Source organism: Osmia bicornis, chromosome 10 (genome assembly GCF_907164935.1).
Source record: "Osmia bicornis bicornis chromosome 10, iOsmBic2.1, whole genome shotgun sequence".
NCBI lineage: Eukaryota > Metazoa > Arthropoda > Insecta > Hymenoptera > Megachilidae > Osmia > Osmia bicornis.
In genome coordinates, this window is record NC_060225.1 from 7,399,530 (window position 1) to 7,415,271 (window position 15,742).

The window sequence follows — 15,742 nt, forward strand, 5'->3', positions numbered from 1 at the left end:
TTATATTTTATATTCTAATCATTGTTTTCTAACTTTACGTTTAATTTATCTCTGAACATTATTCGATAATGACCAAATATAGATGTTATAAAATTTCGTAATGAATTACTGAATAACGAGATAAATTGCTTTGCATATGTGGCACTCGTACCTGTTGCTTTCGATGAATTCAGGTCATCGTTCAAGTAGAGAAATTGTTGATTAAACATCGATGATAAAAGCGAGTGTACGCGAGGAAGGCTGATCAATTTTATCGAAGAAAATTTAATGAATTTGAAATAAATTTTCGAATTTACCACAATTACTACTGAAAATTACAGATTCTCCTCTCTATTGAAATTGAAGCAGCAATTTACTTCTAATTTCGACCATTAAAGTTCTGTTTTCGAGAAGAATGCAAGGTGAACATCTTACAATTAGAGAATTGTTTCAAACAAATTAACGTGATTGTTTTTGAACAAACGTATTGTCGCGGATGCAAGCCTGTTTAAACAACTGAAATGGCAGACAATTTTATCATCTGAATGGAAACCGCGGCGACAGTAATTTCTATGAAAAGCACTCGCTTGAAACGGGGTTAAGGGTAGTTACATGGATCGACTAAAATTACCATTCCAATGAACGAACGTTCCCATTGCTCGGATTGAGATAAGGGAATCAACGATAAACTTGGAAATCATAGATTCTCAAGCAATATCCATGAATTTAATTTTTAAATTATTTTCACTCTAATAAAGTCTCTATTTCATTAAATTTTGAAGCCCCATTGACGTTCTAAATACCTTGAAACCCAACATGTGCAATAACATCGGAGTTTCGGAGGATGCTCAACAACTAGACGAAAAGAAGATTCGTTTACATGTATAAATATTTATCAAGCTCTATTGAAACCCGTCACCTGGAACCCCATAGCCGAAAGAAGCTTGCGTTCAGCTTGAATTTCCCATTTTTCTCGCGTCGAATGCCGAGCTGAATAATACGGGCACGTCGTTTCTTGCGCACCCTTCGACATTTTCGTCCCATGAAACGAGCAGGGCGAACCTGCAGGATATTATATTTTTTCCACGAAAGAAACAAGAGTGCGAGACAGAAAAGGAGAGATTTTATTTCTACGGCATAACGAATAAATCTGTTGCGGCGTCGTTGCTTTTATTTCGTGCTCAGGGTGCTAGCCGCCCTCTCGCCACGAGTAACACGATATAAGTCGGGTTACGTACCCGGCCAACAATGTCACCGCTATAGATAATAATGATCGAACGAACGAAACACCATGGAAAGGGAGCTACCGAGCTTCGAGGGATGAACTAATAATGCGCCAACCCGGACCTCCGCGTGTATATTCATTTTTTTCTTGCACTATGTTAAAATTCTCTCCAACAGGTATTTTCTTATTATCTCGACTCGAAGCGATTTTATTTTTTCATACCAGAAGTCTAATATATTTCTTTATTAAGATTATTTTATAGAAAGCATAAATTTGCCAATGTTCCGTCTCCCTTCTATGATTAATTCCCGGATGGCGGACCAGGGAGAGAGCCTCAACTTTAATCTAATTTCGTTAAAGGTTAAATATTCTTTCATTTAATAAACTCAAAGTGTAAAACACATAAATTTAGACTAATAATAAGCTTGACAAAAATCGTATAACTTCGGGAGAATGTTATAAAGAGAAATATCTATATAAGCTTAGGAAATACCCGTGGAATGCGGAAAGTAATGTAACGGGGAAAGCTTCTTTGATACAACGACAAATATTCATCTCTGAAAGAAGCTCGAGAATCTCCTTTAAGAATCTCCGCTCTGCTTAGAATATTACATACTTGTTTTTTTCGCAAATAGACGCTGAAATCTTCAACTCGGGGAATAAATAATGATTATGAAGAGCGCGCCTCGAAGGATTTACATCGACTGGAAATTTCAAAGAGAATCTTTGGAAACGAATATACATGTAAATAAGCGAGTGTTTCTTTCATTTCGTTCCCATAAATCAAAAGAGAACGTCACGGGTCTAGCGTGGCAAAATATTTTCGACGTACAAACTAGAAAAATAAATGAATTCTCTTTTTTACCATCTGAACTTTGGATGCTGCGCGTTCGCTGATCATTTAAATTGTTAAATTCGTCCTCGATGAAGACACGCGTCATTTCGGTGAACAACATTTTTCTCATCGCTCTCGTCTTATAGGTAGAAAGAAAAGAGAAAAAAATTTTGTAACATTGATACGTCATCCGTATTCTCAGATGGTATCATTAGGCCTGAAAGGCTCGAATTGACCCGATAATAAATTGAATCATGTCCCCTTGAAACGTAACGTGAGGAACGACCACGAAGACAAGCTCGGTGTCAACGAAACGTCAGTAAATCAACACCTCGTCACTGCCAGATTAAACTGTTGCCGCTTATAAAGTAATAACGTCTCGTGAAAAGACTCCTGCTTTTCATAGCAACCCTTCGACCCTCTGCTAATCCACTTCCCTCTAAATAAGGATCAGCTTCCTCGAGGGATTCTCTTATGTCGCGAGGGAAAACGCGATAGAGAACTTACCAGGGACGTCTTTGAAAAGAACTTTCCCCGAAAAACGACATCGATTCTTCGCAAAAGGAACAAGTTTCTTTACCATAGATAGAGTACAATGTAAATAAGAGGAACTGAGTAATATTTAGGGAAACTTCTAACTGCAAAAGGGTAGCATTAATTAACTTCTTAATTATCATTTTCTCCGTCCTCTATAAATTCAGTTTGGATGTTTGCAATTCGGTTCACTGAATGGGAGTGAAAGAAAGAATCATAAAAATCTTCGGATGACAAGGTTTCTACTGACCCCACGTATGATTTCAAAAGTTTTAATTAAATTTGATTTAATTCCAGCTGTCGTCGTTCGAGAATATTACTGTAGCGATATTATTGTTTAAAGATTAATTACCAAAGTTTTCAAAGACATCATAGAACAGTCGCATCGAAACAAAGAGAAATAAATAACATGTGTAATAAAACACACAGGAGGCTGTAACTCGTCAAGATAAAAGCAGAAAGCTCGAAACGTGCGTCGGATCGTGCCAAGTTCAATTTAGCCTACAGGAAAGAAAATAACAAAGTCGTAAGAAATGAAATGTAATTGGCCTACAATGGCTGTAAAATAGAAACGAACGTGGCAAGTACATGTATATTCGAGAGGAGGACCGATTCTCGGATACGTAATTTTAGAACTTGGCACAATTCGATTTTATATTCATTCAGGCCAGGGCGTCGCGACGCCTTCTTGACAGTGACTTCGCGTGCGATATCGTTCAGAGACAACGTGTCTCGAATTCGATTTGTATATTCAACGACAATTCAACTTACACATGTCGTTTCTTAAAATTTCATTGAATTTTTATGGAATATAAATTGTATCACTATTATATGGATACTAGTACATGGATTATTATTCCATCCAATTTTCATAAATAAATAAATCATTCGAGAACGAATATGATTCTATAGAATCTGTATTACAGATTATTGTTACACGCATCGATGATTTTAATAATAATTGAACGAATGCAAAGCACATAAATTGAATGGAATTGCTGTTGCAATTATGGACAATTATTTACTCAATGCTGTTTTAGAAAATATTGATTCGCAGTAGAATGTTTCAAATTCATCAGAGTTTCTAAGGGAAACTTATAATTTAAAAATAAAAATATTTGCGAATGTCTAGTTGTGACCTAAATATTGAAATCCCTTTCTTTTCGAAAAATTAGGATAAAACTCACCTTTACAGGAATGCAGAAAATTATAAGCAAAAGGTCGGCCGTTGCCAAACCACCCAGGAAGACGTTGGTCGGTGTAGCGGGTAAGGGTCTCAATCTCGGGCACAGAGTAGAAGCGATGATGACGACATTTCCTGAAACAAAAATTAGACATCGAACCGTAGGATACTTCATCAAAACTTGATAATTAAGACGCCCCCAGCTGCGCACCTTTCACAAAGATGATGAATAATATAATATCAAGGAGACCAGGTATAGCATCTAATTACGCGGCATTAATTATTCTTGATTTTGGTAATTTTGTAAGCGATTATTTAAGAAAATTTCTTGAAAAATCTCTCGAAAAATAAAGTTGAGTTTTAATGTAGTATTCGATGATACGATTGTTATTTGATACGAATAACAATGACATAACGGAAGAAGTGGATGATAAAATTAATCATCCGCCGCCTGTTGAAATAATAATTTGTCCATACAACCTGATACGCGGACAGCAACGACGATAAGAGAAAATCTATCGCAGTAACCATACAAGCGTTTAAGTAATTTTCATTTCCGATAAAAATATTCATTCGCGGATGAATAACTTGTAAACCAACGTATATTGAAATTCTGTTCAATCATCCGCTCGAGTTCCCATTAAAATTCCAAAAAATAAATAGAACCACAATATTCAGAGATTAATATTTCGAATTTGGAAATTTTATCCCTTTATTTATTTATCTAGTATTTGATACCTGAACCAGAAACCCAGAACGATATTAAAAATATATTAAACAAAAATGAATAGATTTTCAGAAAGGAGAGACCCGAGTCGTTCGCTCACCGATTAATCCAAGGAAAAAGGTGAGGGAGTAGATGACGAGTATGGGTGCCAATTCCGACCAGTCGAATTGACTGAACGACTCGTTGATGTCGTAGTCGTAGTCGAGATAATCGTCGGTCGTGTTAGTCTCGTTCGACATGACTGCGATTAGCTTCTTAACGACGACACTTCAGTTGCAACCACTTGTCGGTTATTCGCGACCATCTTTTCCATCGCTAGTTTCGCTTAACTGCGGCCGCGATTTGCAAACTTTCAAACCGTTGAAAATGTCTCGAGTCCAGCTCTGGTCTGTTCCTCGATCGACGATCTTCTTCTTCGCATGCTTCTCTCTTCAGACACCGTGGCAAGATATTCCGATTCTACACATAGAAATGATCGATATTAAAAATGATAATCGCTCCGATGCAAAGAACAGTATACATTTTTCAAATAACTCAGTCAGCATCGGTAGACGAAAATTTCTTTCGACCTGATCTCTCGAAACGTGAAAGGTTTCACTTTGAAAGCGACCAATTGATATGTAACGCGAAGATCTCCATGAACGAACCGAATTCCTATTTCGAGGGAAGGTTCTTTACGACGCGTCTCCCTGGTCCGCCGGTCGAGTATTTATCGAAAGTCGATTCAAGTCGTTCGATAACGTCTACTGACAGAATTTAAACTAGTTCGATAAATAATTATTAGAGAGAAAATGTATTTACACCCTGAACGACTGTAACTTATGAGTTTTCAGAAACTTCGAACGCAATATTTCAATTAATTTGAAAGAAAACGTTTGCTCGAAAGCGAAGGGTTAAGATTCGATGAGTAGGAAAAAAAGGGGGAAACGTTGGAGTTTCTCGGGAATTTTTCGAGGTGAAATAAGTAACCGGGCAAGATTAAAGAGAGGTATCCGATTTGAACCGGCTAAATACAGACTTCAAGAGAAGAAAGGAACGAAGCTTTTCACGGCGCTCAGCGTTTTCTTTTCTTCCGACATCGAAGGCCTCGGCTTCGTATAAAAAGACTAAGCCACGATGCTCGCGAGTACCTACCAGTTTTCAAGGTTTTTCCACGTTATTGAAACACGTCGAGCTTTTATTAAGGTGAATCTGCTAAAATCAAGACGCAAGCGCATCGCGTTGCACAACCGTGACCCCGTTTGTGTGCTTCATTAAATCTGATTGCCAATCGAGATTCGTTTCATCTTCCTTCGGGTAATTCGATTTTCGAATAGAATGTACGAAACAGGATTTTTGAGGAAAATCTCCGGAACAGCGTACAATTTTCTAAGCCTTTTCCAAGTTACATTTTCATATTTTTATAGAAGGCGATTGGAGTGAAAATTTTTAGAAAATTCTTACGTACCACTCGTATTTCTTTTCAATTCAGGATTTCTATATAGTGTTAATATTCATCGAATATCAAAATCTCTGAACATCGCCGATTATTGATTAAATGATCGAGGATCTCTCGTAGTTAGGAGAAACGTGACGAACACACGGTCGAGGCGAACCGGTTAAGATCGCAACGTAGGTGTGATATATTGTAGTCGTGATTCATTAATAGAGGATTCCCTCATCCCGAAATAAAGCTCTATTGACCCTCCGTGACCACGTGACTGGAAGCAAATGCTCGACAAACTCGAGAGATCGTATCAATTCCGTTCGTCGTCTCTGCGAGCGAACCGATGAAGTGTCGGACTCTGAGAATTGATAAAAATACGGCTACCAGAGCGAATTTCAAGTACGTATACTTCAAAAAGTAGGGAAAAAATGAGAATAGTCGGTTTTGAAACAATTTTAACACCTTGCGTTCTTTGATAAGTGAATTACTTTTTAGATATTTTAATTAGGAGATCAAATTATTATAAGTAATATGGACGCAAATTTAAAGGTAAATGTATCATTTTTAAATGAAACAGTTTGATATATTAAAACAATAGTGTAAAATTTGGAAAATAAAATTGGGACTCTCTCCATGGTCCGTCGTCCAAAAGTTAATTGACAACTTAATAACTGAAGTTTGCAAAGTGTTAAATGCTATTCAACTTGAAAATAAGCTAACGAGATGTTAGAGGGTACAGTTTCCTCAAAATTTCAATCGGAGCTCAAGCGTGACTTACGAGAAGGAAATCTCATTTGGTAAACGATCCGAGTCTAGCTACCTACTAATTCTAACATAATTACTTCACGTAAATCCAGTTTAAGTATTGGTAGAACTACTCAACTCCTTCGCAACTTTATAATTACAACGTGTCTTGTGTCGCAGTCTATCCTTTTACACTTTTGTATGAAGCCAAAGGGAAAATAGATCAAAGTGGAAATTGAATGAAACGTTTTTATTCTTCGATACCCACAGGTATTTCTTTTCACGGGATAAAGCGAAAACGTTCTCCTGTTCAGAGATTCGTAAACTAGGAAAATTCTTCTTTGATGCAGTCGCAAATTAAACGCTCGTTATCTTATCTACCTCTTTCACTTTGAAAGTTAAAAGCTTCTAACAGACATTCCACAACGGAAGAAGCTAAGACGCGAGTAAGTATATTTTGCTAACGCAGAAAAATTTGGCTGCTTTCCTTTGAAACTAGTATATCAGAAATGTGATATAAATATTTTTACAATCAAATCTGTGTTCGATCTCTGGCTGCGCGTTAAAGAAAAATTTTACGATTTATCGTGAAACTCCTGTTAACGTAGAAACAGTTTTATAAACCATCTTGAATTAACCCTCAAACGGTGAATAATTAAGTTGGAATTTTGTTTGAGAACGAAAAAATTGTAAACATATCCAATGATTGAGCAATTGCCGTAAACTGATTAAATTTTAAATCATCATCAGCTGGCGCGAACTTTCATTCGGATCTCATCAAATTTATAATAAATTTTGCATTCAACAACGGGATACCCTGAATTGCATTTCATGGAATTGCAATGAACTGATCGAGCGTGCAAGCGATTTTCTTAGTCACCATTTGTGAAATCGAATTTCTGATCGAGTTTCAAACGTTTCCTAGTTAAACGCGGTTTGATTCAGTCTATCGGATCGAGGATTCTTGTTATCCCTTTCGATAAATTAGCTAAGGGATTTGTAAAAATACTTTGTAATACAGTTTGAAAGTATATTTGACCATCGAATCTCTAGAAGTTTGAATCGTAACTCCTCGGCCATAATTTCCGCAATTAGAATCGCGAGCAGTAAATCAGCCTCTTTGGAAACAGACTTCAAGCTTCCACCGGTAATAAATTAAGTCCTCTCAGCCACGCTTCGAATATCAAAAAGGTAGAATTTCGAAGATGATAGACAAAAGAGGAATATCTTCGAGGTTGGATGAAAGTTGCTGTGTTACGGAACGCTGGTAAGAAACATTCTGCAATTTGCAAAATACAACGAATCTCGTTAGCCAAGCTCGAGTCAGCGTTTCGACTAAAAAGCGTGAAACACTGGGAGAACTTCTGTTATTTCTCTTACTTTTCCAGATTTTCTACCGACAGCACGTTTGCGCGGATGCTTGAAATAATGGGGAAATAAACTTTCAGTATCGAACCGCTCGTGTTTTTAAGTTAACTTTATAATTTTTATAATTTTGAGAGAAATACAATTATTTTTATTAATGGCAATCGCTCGATAAGATACAAGTTCGAAATGGTCAAAGCAGAAAAGGTAAGCAAGAATCCCGATAATTAAGGATTAAAGTTGATCGGTGAAACTTTGGAAAGCAATTAAGACGGAATTAACGAAAATCCCTTTTACGCAACCTTGTCGATTCCCACGCGCTAATCAGTACGAAATCCCACCTGGAATCTGCACTTTCGCGATCGTTAACATTAGTTTCAATCGACCAGATTTTCCTAAACCACCAAACTGCAAACTGGTGAAATTAGAACGAGAATTATACGAGCAATAGAATTAATTAATTCCTGATCGTTCGAATTTAACCCGTGAAATAGTGAGAAACACCGATGAGTAAGTCCGAGTCTATTTTAAAATTAGTCGTCACATTGACGGAGCTTTTAGTTTATAAAAAAACTCTAAGTTCACTCTCCTCTCGTTTAACGTATCACTGTCTGTCTATTTATTTTTCTCCCTGTTCTTTACTTACGGACCGACAGACTAACGTTGCTCCGTTAGAATATAAATACATTATGAAAGCTATTTCCTCGTGAATTTGGTGGAGAAACAACTGGTTAATTTACTTGCACTGGTAGAATTAGGGGACAATTTGAATAAAAATATTTAAAAATTAGAAAACAATGATTAGAATATAAAATATATTAAATAATTTGAATAAATGCGAAATTAAGTGTCCAGAATTAATTCCACTAGTGTACATAGGTGCAATGTCCAATAGAAACTTTAAAAATAATTAAAATTCTATTGGAGATTGTTTTCCTTAGATTTTCGATGGGAAAACAAGTCCATTTCTTGTTTGCCCCTAAAATACCCCACCGTCGATCGCGATAGCAAACGATGCGGGCTTCTTGCCAACAAAGACCAAACTTTTGGCCGAGAAATGAATTTTCGATGACAAGAATGGACCAGCATAACGAGCAGCTTTTTTCGAATCATGATTTTACCACATTAACGGACGTTCGATGATGAATTACCAATCGGATGGACAGCGTTCTGTGATTTCCAACTTTAAACTAGCAATTAGTTTAGCAGTGCTATCTCGTTCCGGTTGTAGAATTATTACAAAAATTACTCAGGCAACATTTATTCGTGTCGCTGATAAGGAAATCGCGTTGCGTAATGCGCCATATTGAACCTCCGTTTTCCGCTTTTCTTGCCACGTTTCGCGACCTCGCGATAAAACAAAACGGGAAAATTATACAACGGGTTCTTTCGCGTAATGAGATAAAAAAGCTGAAGTGATTTAGAACATGCGAGGATAAATTAACCACGACCGCCGGATTAAAAAACTAAATCTTATCCCTCGCAGAATCATCTAATTACGATTTAATCAAAGCAAGCACCTACTTTCTCTAAATCAATAAAATTTTCTCGTATTTATGGTAAAGTTTCTTTCTCTCCGAGACTGCTTTTCCAGGAAAATACGTGGAAAGGTCAGAAATTTAGTTGGCAACATGTCTACGGATGATACACGAACTTCCGCAAGAGTTTCCCATCGATTTTCTGAATATATGTATTTACAAAAAGAACTGAATATTATGAAGATAATAGTCCAAGATTTTCGATGAATTTGTCAGTGGCGGTGAAAGTAGCAATTTCGAAGAGAATTTACGCCATTACCATCGTAATTAACAACATCGCGTGTTAATTGACCGGAACGAGGGTCAAAACAACGAGCTCGAAACTTCACAGGCGCGTCGAGGAAATTTGGAAATTAAGTGTACGAGTAATTTCTGGATAAACTTAATTTGCTGGAACTTAGTTTAATGGCTGGTCCAGCAGGCATACATTGAGCTTTGATAACAGAGCATAATTTATGCAGCTAAACAACTGCCACGTGTTGGCAATAAATCAGTATTTATAGGGCATGACTGACTTTGGTCCTGCACTATTTCGAACACACGCGAATTCTCAGCGATGCTTCGTCAAATTAATGCCTTTCCCTGTACTGAATAATTTTCCGTTTTGGAACACAGCTATTCTCTCTAACGCAAAGTCTATTACGAATTTTCCGCAATTTCCGGTCAGGAATGTACACTCGAACAATTGTGTAAAGACAAACAGCAGAGCACCCTATTCAGATCGTCAAAAGCGGTCAACCGTCGAATCTTCAAGTAAAATATTTGCAAAATGTCGAAGGTGAAATATACGAGCGCAAAAAAATGGCAGAGTTCGTGTACTTCGTTTGGAAAGAAAAAAATGATACGTTGCATTGAAGTTGCGAGTGAAAAGAGCTTTAGGGAAAGAAAATTTTTGCATCGAATGAAACAGCGAGAGAGGAAATACTCTCAGTGTTGGCCTAGTTTTAGTGTTTAGCTAAAAGATGGTCGCACAATAGTGCAATACAAACGTACCACTGATTTATGCTCTCCGGATCATGTATTGCGCTTCTATACACACATATAAACGATTCTATTTATGAGCATGCGACACGTGCGATTGCTCCTACACTATTCGTGTTTACCAATATCGGCCACCAACAGAAATGTTCAAATGAACGAGCAACTTACGAAAACATTCGTGCATTTTTTACGAGACTAATTCACCTAATAAGACGAAAAATCAAGGTATTTCAACCTTTTAATTCTCATAGTAATTTATAATTCCGTACATATTGCATTATATTCTTGACACAAAACAGAGTAAAGATTTATATTACAGTAGAATCTCGATTATGCGAACATTCTAAACAGAATTAGTTGAGATAATCGAGGTTCAGCTGTACATGCTTTGAAGGATGAAATTATTCTTCCTTCGCTTTAAATAAATAATACTCTTACGAGCTTAAGAATGCTCCACCCCCAAGGGTTGCTTTTTCAAATGGATATTTAAAGATGCTTCTATTATTTGCTAATATAAATTGAAAAATATTATTCATTTTTCCTGTCTGTGTAATCCTCCAATTGTTACCGGCTCTAAAAGGATGAACGTTCCTACTAAAACAATACCAATTCACATCCGGTAAAACTTTCGAGCAGGTGGATTAATGGAAGTAGGTTCTGGTGGTTTGTAAAAGCCGGAAGATTTTACGTTAAAACCGCACGAGAAAGAACGAAACTTGTAATGGATGAAATATTATTTGTCGGATTGAAATTAACGCGTTACCTGCTTTACGCGGTTCACAGATAATCCTCGCTATTTATCAAAGTTATAGCTACCTTTAATTAACTACGAAATAAAGCTAGGGAGAAACAAAAGGAAAGTATACAATTCTTTTGAAATATACTTGCGGTAATTTTTCATTTTCATAAAGGATTGAATATCGATCAAAGTGAGAGAAAAAGATTAACAATAAGTCAATTGCGATCGGTAAGAAAAAGCGCGACGAAAGCGAATGATTTATCTTTCTGGAGGAGTTGCACCTCGTCTTTCAGTGATACACATTATTTTCCCATTTATCTGCTGCTCAATCCCTGATATTTCCCGTCCGGCTTTACGACTACACAAATCTGTGAATTCTCAGCAACCAGGATCTAATCGGACTCGAAAATTAATGGAGTAAGATGCGGGCGTCGCGTGTTATCGAATACGCGATACGAATTGCAATTGTTTCGTACAGATTAACACTAGAACTATCAAAGGGGTCGAAATGACTGGTTTCCACTTTCTTATTTTAAATTAGAAATTTTATCGAGCTAAAGAATGAATGTACAGTGAGAGGCAAAAATGAGTAGACACTGTTCAAAATAGAATACCTCGGTTAAAATTAGACTAAATAACTTGAGATTTTTTGAGAAGCTATAAAAATGAATTCACTAAAATATGTATTTTCATCGGTTTAAAAAATTACAATTTATGTACCAACGTCAAACGTTGGTAGTTCTAGTGTTAGCGACTAAAAATATATACAGATCTACAAATTTTATTCTACAAAAATTTACCATTCCTCTTGTGCAGATTACGAAACATCAAACCTGTTACAGAAATTCGATTTCCTGTTAATTATCAATAGAGCTTTCGAAGGGGATCAAAGCGGGATTTTAATCAACATTCAAAATTGGCAGCAGGGAATCCAAGTTTATCGTTAAAACAATTTTTCGCAACACCGTTCCGCGTGGATACATAAAAGGAGCAACAGAGCCGCGGATTTTGCAGGAAAGTCAAAGCTCCGAAACAATTTCAATCAAGCCTGTTCAATCTCGCGAAGCGTGTCTATCTTTTTTAGTAGAAACAACAATCAGAATGCAAATGAAACGTTTTTGCCACTGAAGATATTCATTGTAAAATTCTACAAAGTTCGATAAAATTATAACCTGTTTGAACTCGAGCTTCGAGGAACTTCAGATGAATAACATGTTTCATAACACTTCAGTTATGCGTGGAAACATTCTAACGAATTAGCATGATTTAGAAACTAACCTTACTGTTTTCTATCGCAGTATTAACCTTCGCAAGACATCGTGACATTAATGGGTTTTGTCGGAAAGCTTTCTAGCAATAAAAGTCGTCCAACGAACATTACAGTATATCTTAAGCTAAGCTTCAGGAAAGGTCATCCTGTCTTCCATAAGAAGAGAATAACTTTTCCGTCAGCCTTTGATCCTAATCCTCTTTCTGTCCGAAAAGTTAAATGAAATCTAATATAAGCCTACGAAAAAACCAGTTTAGTCCCCCAAGAGCGGCCATCTTTAATTCTATAAACGCTTTATAGTAGTCAAAATATGTCTTATACAGAATATACAGCTTACAGTTTGAATCGGTTATTAATACTTTATTCTGTGATAATTATGTTAATAATTAAGCTATGTACTAGCATTTATGCATTATTAAAGAGTGTAATATTAAAATACTATGTAAATGTATATTGGCTTGTCACTTACTTTGAGAAGAATTTTAAAGAAGTCACAAAATGGTGGGGACCGCTTTTAACCATTGCACACATCGTTGTCGAGTTGTTGGTGGAAGGTAGAATCACTCACAAATAATGTCACTTAATTAATTAAAATGATAGAAAGTTTGAAAGTTTAATATCACACACGTCACGATGTTGCACGGCGGAGCGAGGTTTATACACTGGAAGCCGGTCGGAAGCCACGCGATCGTGGAACTACCCGCCAAGCCGAGTCCCTCCGACTTATCCCGAAAGCGACCGAAGGTTTCCGAGCGCCGAACGAAAACGGCCGACGCTCTTCTCAGCGCTTGAACTATGCCTCCTGCAATATGAAATAAATAAAATTAATATAAATAACGAATATTATTGCTCTGGAGCAACAAATTTTTATATGCAACCATTTCATTGATTGTTCCAAAATAGAAATGATTTTGATTCTAAACTTTTTGACAATAAAATTTGGATTTATTTTTATACAAAGATAATGTATGCCATGTGTTTCTAGTTTATTGACCCTCTCATCATATATGCTATATGCCGTATATAATACGATAACGTCAGAGCTAAATTTGTTAAAAGCTTTTTAGCGAAAGCTTTATTGTTTCTTGGAAAACTGTTTAAAGCTCTTTAACATATTAATTTATCGATATAATGAGTAACACAGCGAAAGTGTTAATAAAAAGATCAACGATTGAAATAATACCAAACTTTGCTTGGATCTTATATTCCATTAATTTTTTTTATAATATTTTTAAATACACTTTACCCAAGTTATCAAAGAACAAGTACGTCTAACCTTCACATATCTTTTAATATTTTAATGTTCTTCACCGCGTATCTTCGAACAGGAATGATTTAAATTCAAAAGGATTCAAGTTCTAAGGTATCCACCAAGGAGGGCGCAAATTGCACAAATTTTGAGGGACATTTGAAATCAGAACAGATGGCGATAGGGAGTCCGCGGTTCGGTGTTCGTAGTGAAAAATGGCCGGCGCCAACGATTGTTTCAGCATTGGGAGTACGGTGGCCTGTAAAACCTGTTACAAGGAGGAAATCGAAGGCGAGGTGTTAGCATTCGATCCACAAACTAAAATGCTAATCCTAAGTATCCTTTTCTTGTAAATTCCCTCAAAGTATCGCCCTTCCCGACGAATACATGCATTCAGTTCATCTGTAACTCGTTTAACATTGCCGCAGTGTAAATAACTTTCGAGATGTCCGCGATAGCTTTCGTGGATTTTAATATACGAACATGAAGTTGCATTTCGCTATTTTCTACGAGAAACTTGTAATAACGCTTGTCAATTATTTGGTGATCATTTAACCAACTGCACGAAGTCAGGTTAGTTTCGTCATTTAATCAACCATGCTGGATTTTCTGTTACTTTTATTGTTCAACCGATTTGTTCTCGAACGGATTTCCACGATGTACGAGAACGCTTTCACCATTGGTTATCGTAAAAATCGCGAACATACAGGTTTCTAATCCGATAAAAAGTCTTAAAGCGCCATGCTTATAACCTGAGATGCTTATAGCCTTTTCAAACTATTACCTATGACAGGAACGTTTATTGAATGAAAGTACATGTTGATTCTCTATCTACTGATAATGATGATTCCTTAACTAATTACAATTAGAATGTCCGTCATCCAGTGGTGCACCAACATTAAACGATGTACACATAGTAAATTTATCCTTGGTATCCGAGGTCCAAGTTAAGCGGGAAGTTAGTCCTACAACTAGTGAACCACCACAAAGCCTTAATTTGCAAAAGCTGAACAGAAGAGTACGTAATCAAATTGAAGAGAAAAAGAAACTGGTAATGGCTCTGCAGGCCGGAGTATCTCCAGAAGGACAAAAACTCTTCAGTACTATATCAAAGACCATTCCTGAAATTACGTGGAATGGAGCGAATATCGTTGTATTTGACAATGTCACGATTAGACCGCCGTACAAAGTGGACAATGTCCATGGAAATGCAGAGTCAGGAGCGTACAAACATGTAAAGAAAGTGGTAAGAGTATGTTGATGTAATCACAGTACAACAGTGCACTGTAATATGTACATTTTTCTAGGTTGAGAAACACATTAAAGATACCGAAGCGTCCGCGCAAGCGCAACAACAGCGAGAACAGCAACAACAACAGAAACAAAAAGGAGGTGCGATGCAATAAAAGTTCAAAAAGGCACTATACCAGAAATAAAGCTACCATGCTTTCACAGAAGTTCCAGTCTTTGAAGAAACGTAGGAAACGATGATAACAGGATACAAAAATTTAAAAAAAAAAAAAGAATGAAACCATTGCAGAACTACTAGATAAGCCTACCTTGAAAATCAGCGTCGTAGATTAAATTCAATTTGTTTCGATGAAAGAGCATTTCGAGGAAGGTAAATGCTAATGGAATATCGAAATTCAAACCGAGTACCAAATACATTGATTGTAATGTATGAGCAGCATTTTGTAAAGAAACAAAACACACCGTACTCGATTTTTAACACAGAGCATAGTCTTCGAAGAAGAACGCTGTTTATTTTATCTAAGCTGCCATACAACCTTATGTTCTGCTGGAACTATTGTTCATACATGTGCTCTGATGCAGGTGTGTTTTAGTTTAGTTTAACATTGTTACAAAATACGTTTAATAGTTGTTTACAGATCTCTGATATACAAGATGGTAGCATGATTCTATCACCATACAAGTATCAGGTTTTTA

The 15,742-nt window shown here is 36.5% G+C and overlaps 2 protein-coding genes across 5 annotated transcripts in view; one reads left to right on the plus strand and one right to left on the minus strand.

The window, feature by feature from the left end:
* Nucleotides 1–13,224, minus strand: part of LOC114871228 (QRFP-like peptide receptor) — a 38,593-nt gene extending 25,369 nt beyond the window's left edge. For 3 of the 4 annotated variants that reach the window (XM_029176883.2, XM_029176885.2, XM_029176884.2), the window contains exons 1-3: nt 13,016–13,224; nt 4,584–4,942; nt 3,761–3,891 (exon numbers count right to left, since the gene is read on the minus strand). In XM_029176883.2, the coding sequence (XP_029032716.1) occupies nt 3,761–3,891; nt 4,584–4,722 (270 nt within the window). In that variant the 5' untranslated portion in view covers nt 4,723–4,942; nt 13,016–13,224. The remainder of the gene's footprint in view (nt 1–3,760; nt 3,892–4,583; nt 4,943–13,015) is intronic. The other variant, XM_046287565.1, reaches the window with a different exon arrangement.
* Nucleotides 13,225–13,975: 751 nt separating this feature from the next.
* On the plus strand, nt 13,976–15,304 carry LOC114871278 (protein LSM12 homolog). Its single transcript, XM_029176969.2, has 3 exons — nt 13,976–14,131; nt 14,665–15,041; nt 15,103–15,304. Exons 1-3 carry the CDS (start codon nt 14,011–14,013, stop codon nt 15,199–15,201), a joined length of 597 nt encoding a protein of 198 aa, XP_029032802.1. The 5' UTR covers nt 13,976–14,010; the 3' UTR covers nt 15,202–15,304.
* Nucleotides 15,305–15,742: the final 438 nt, after the last annotated feature.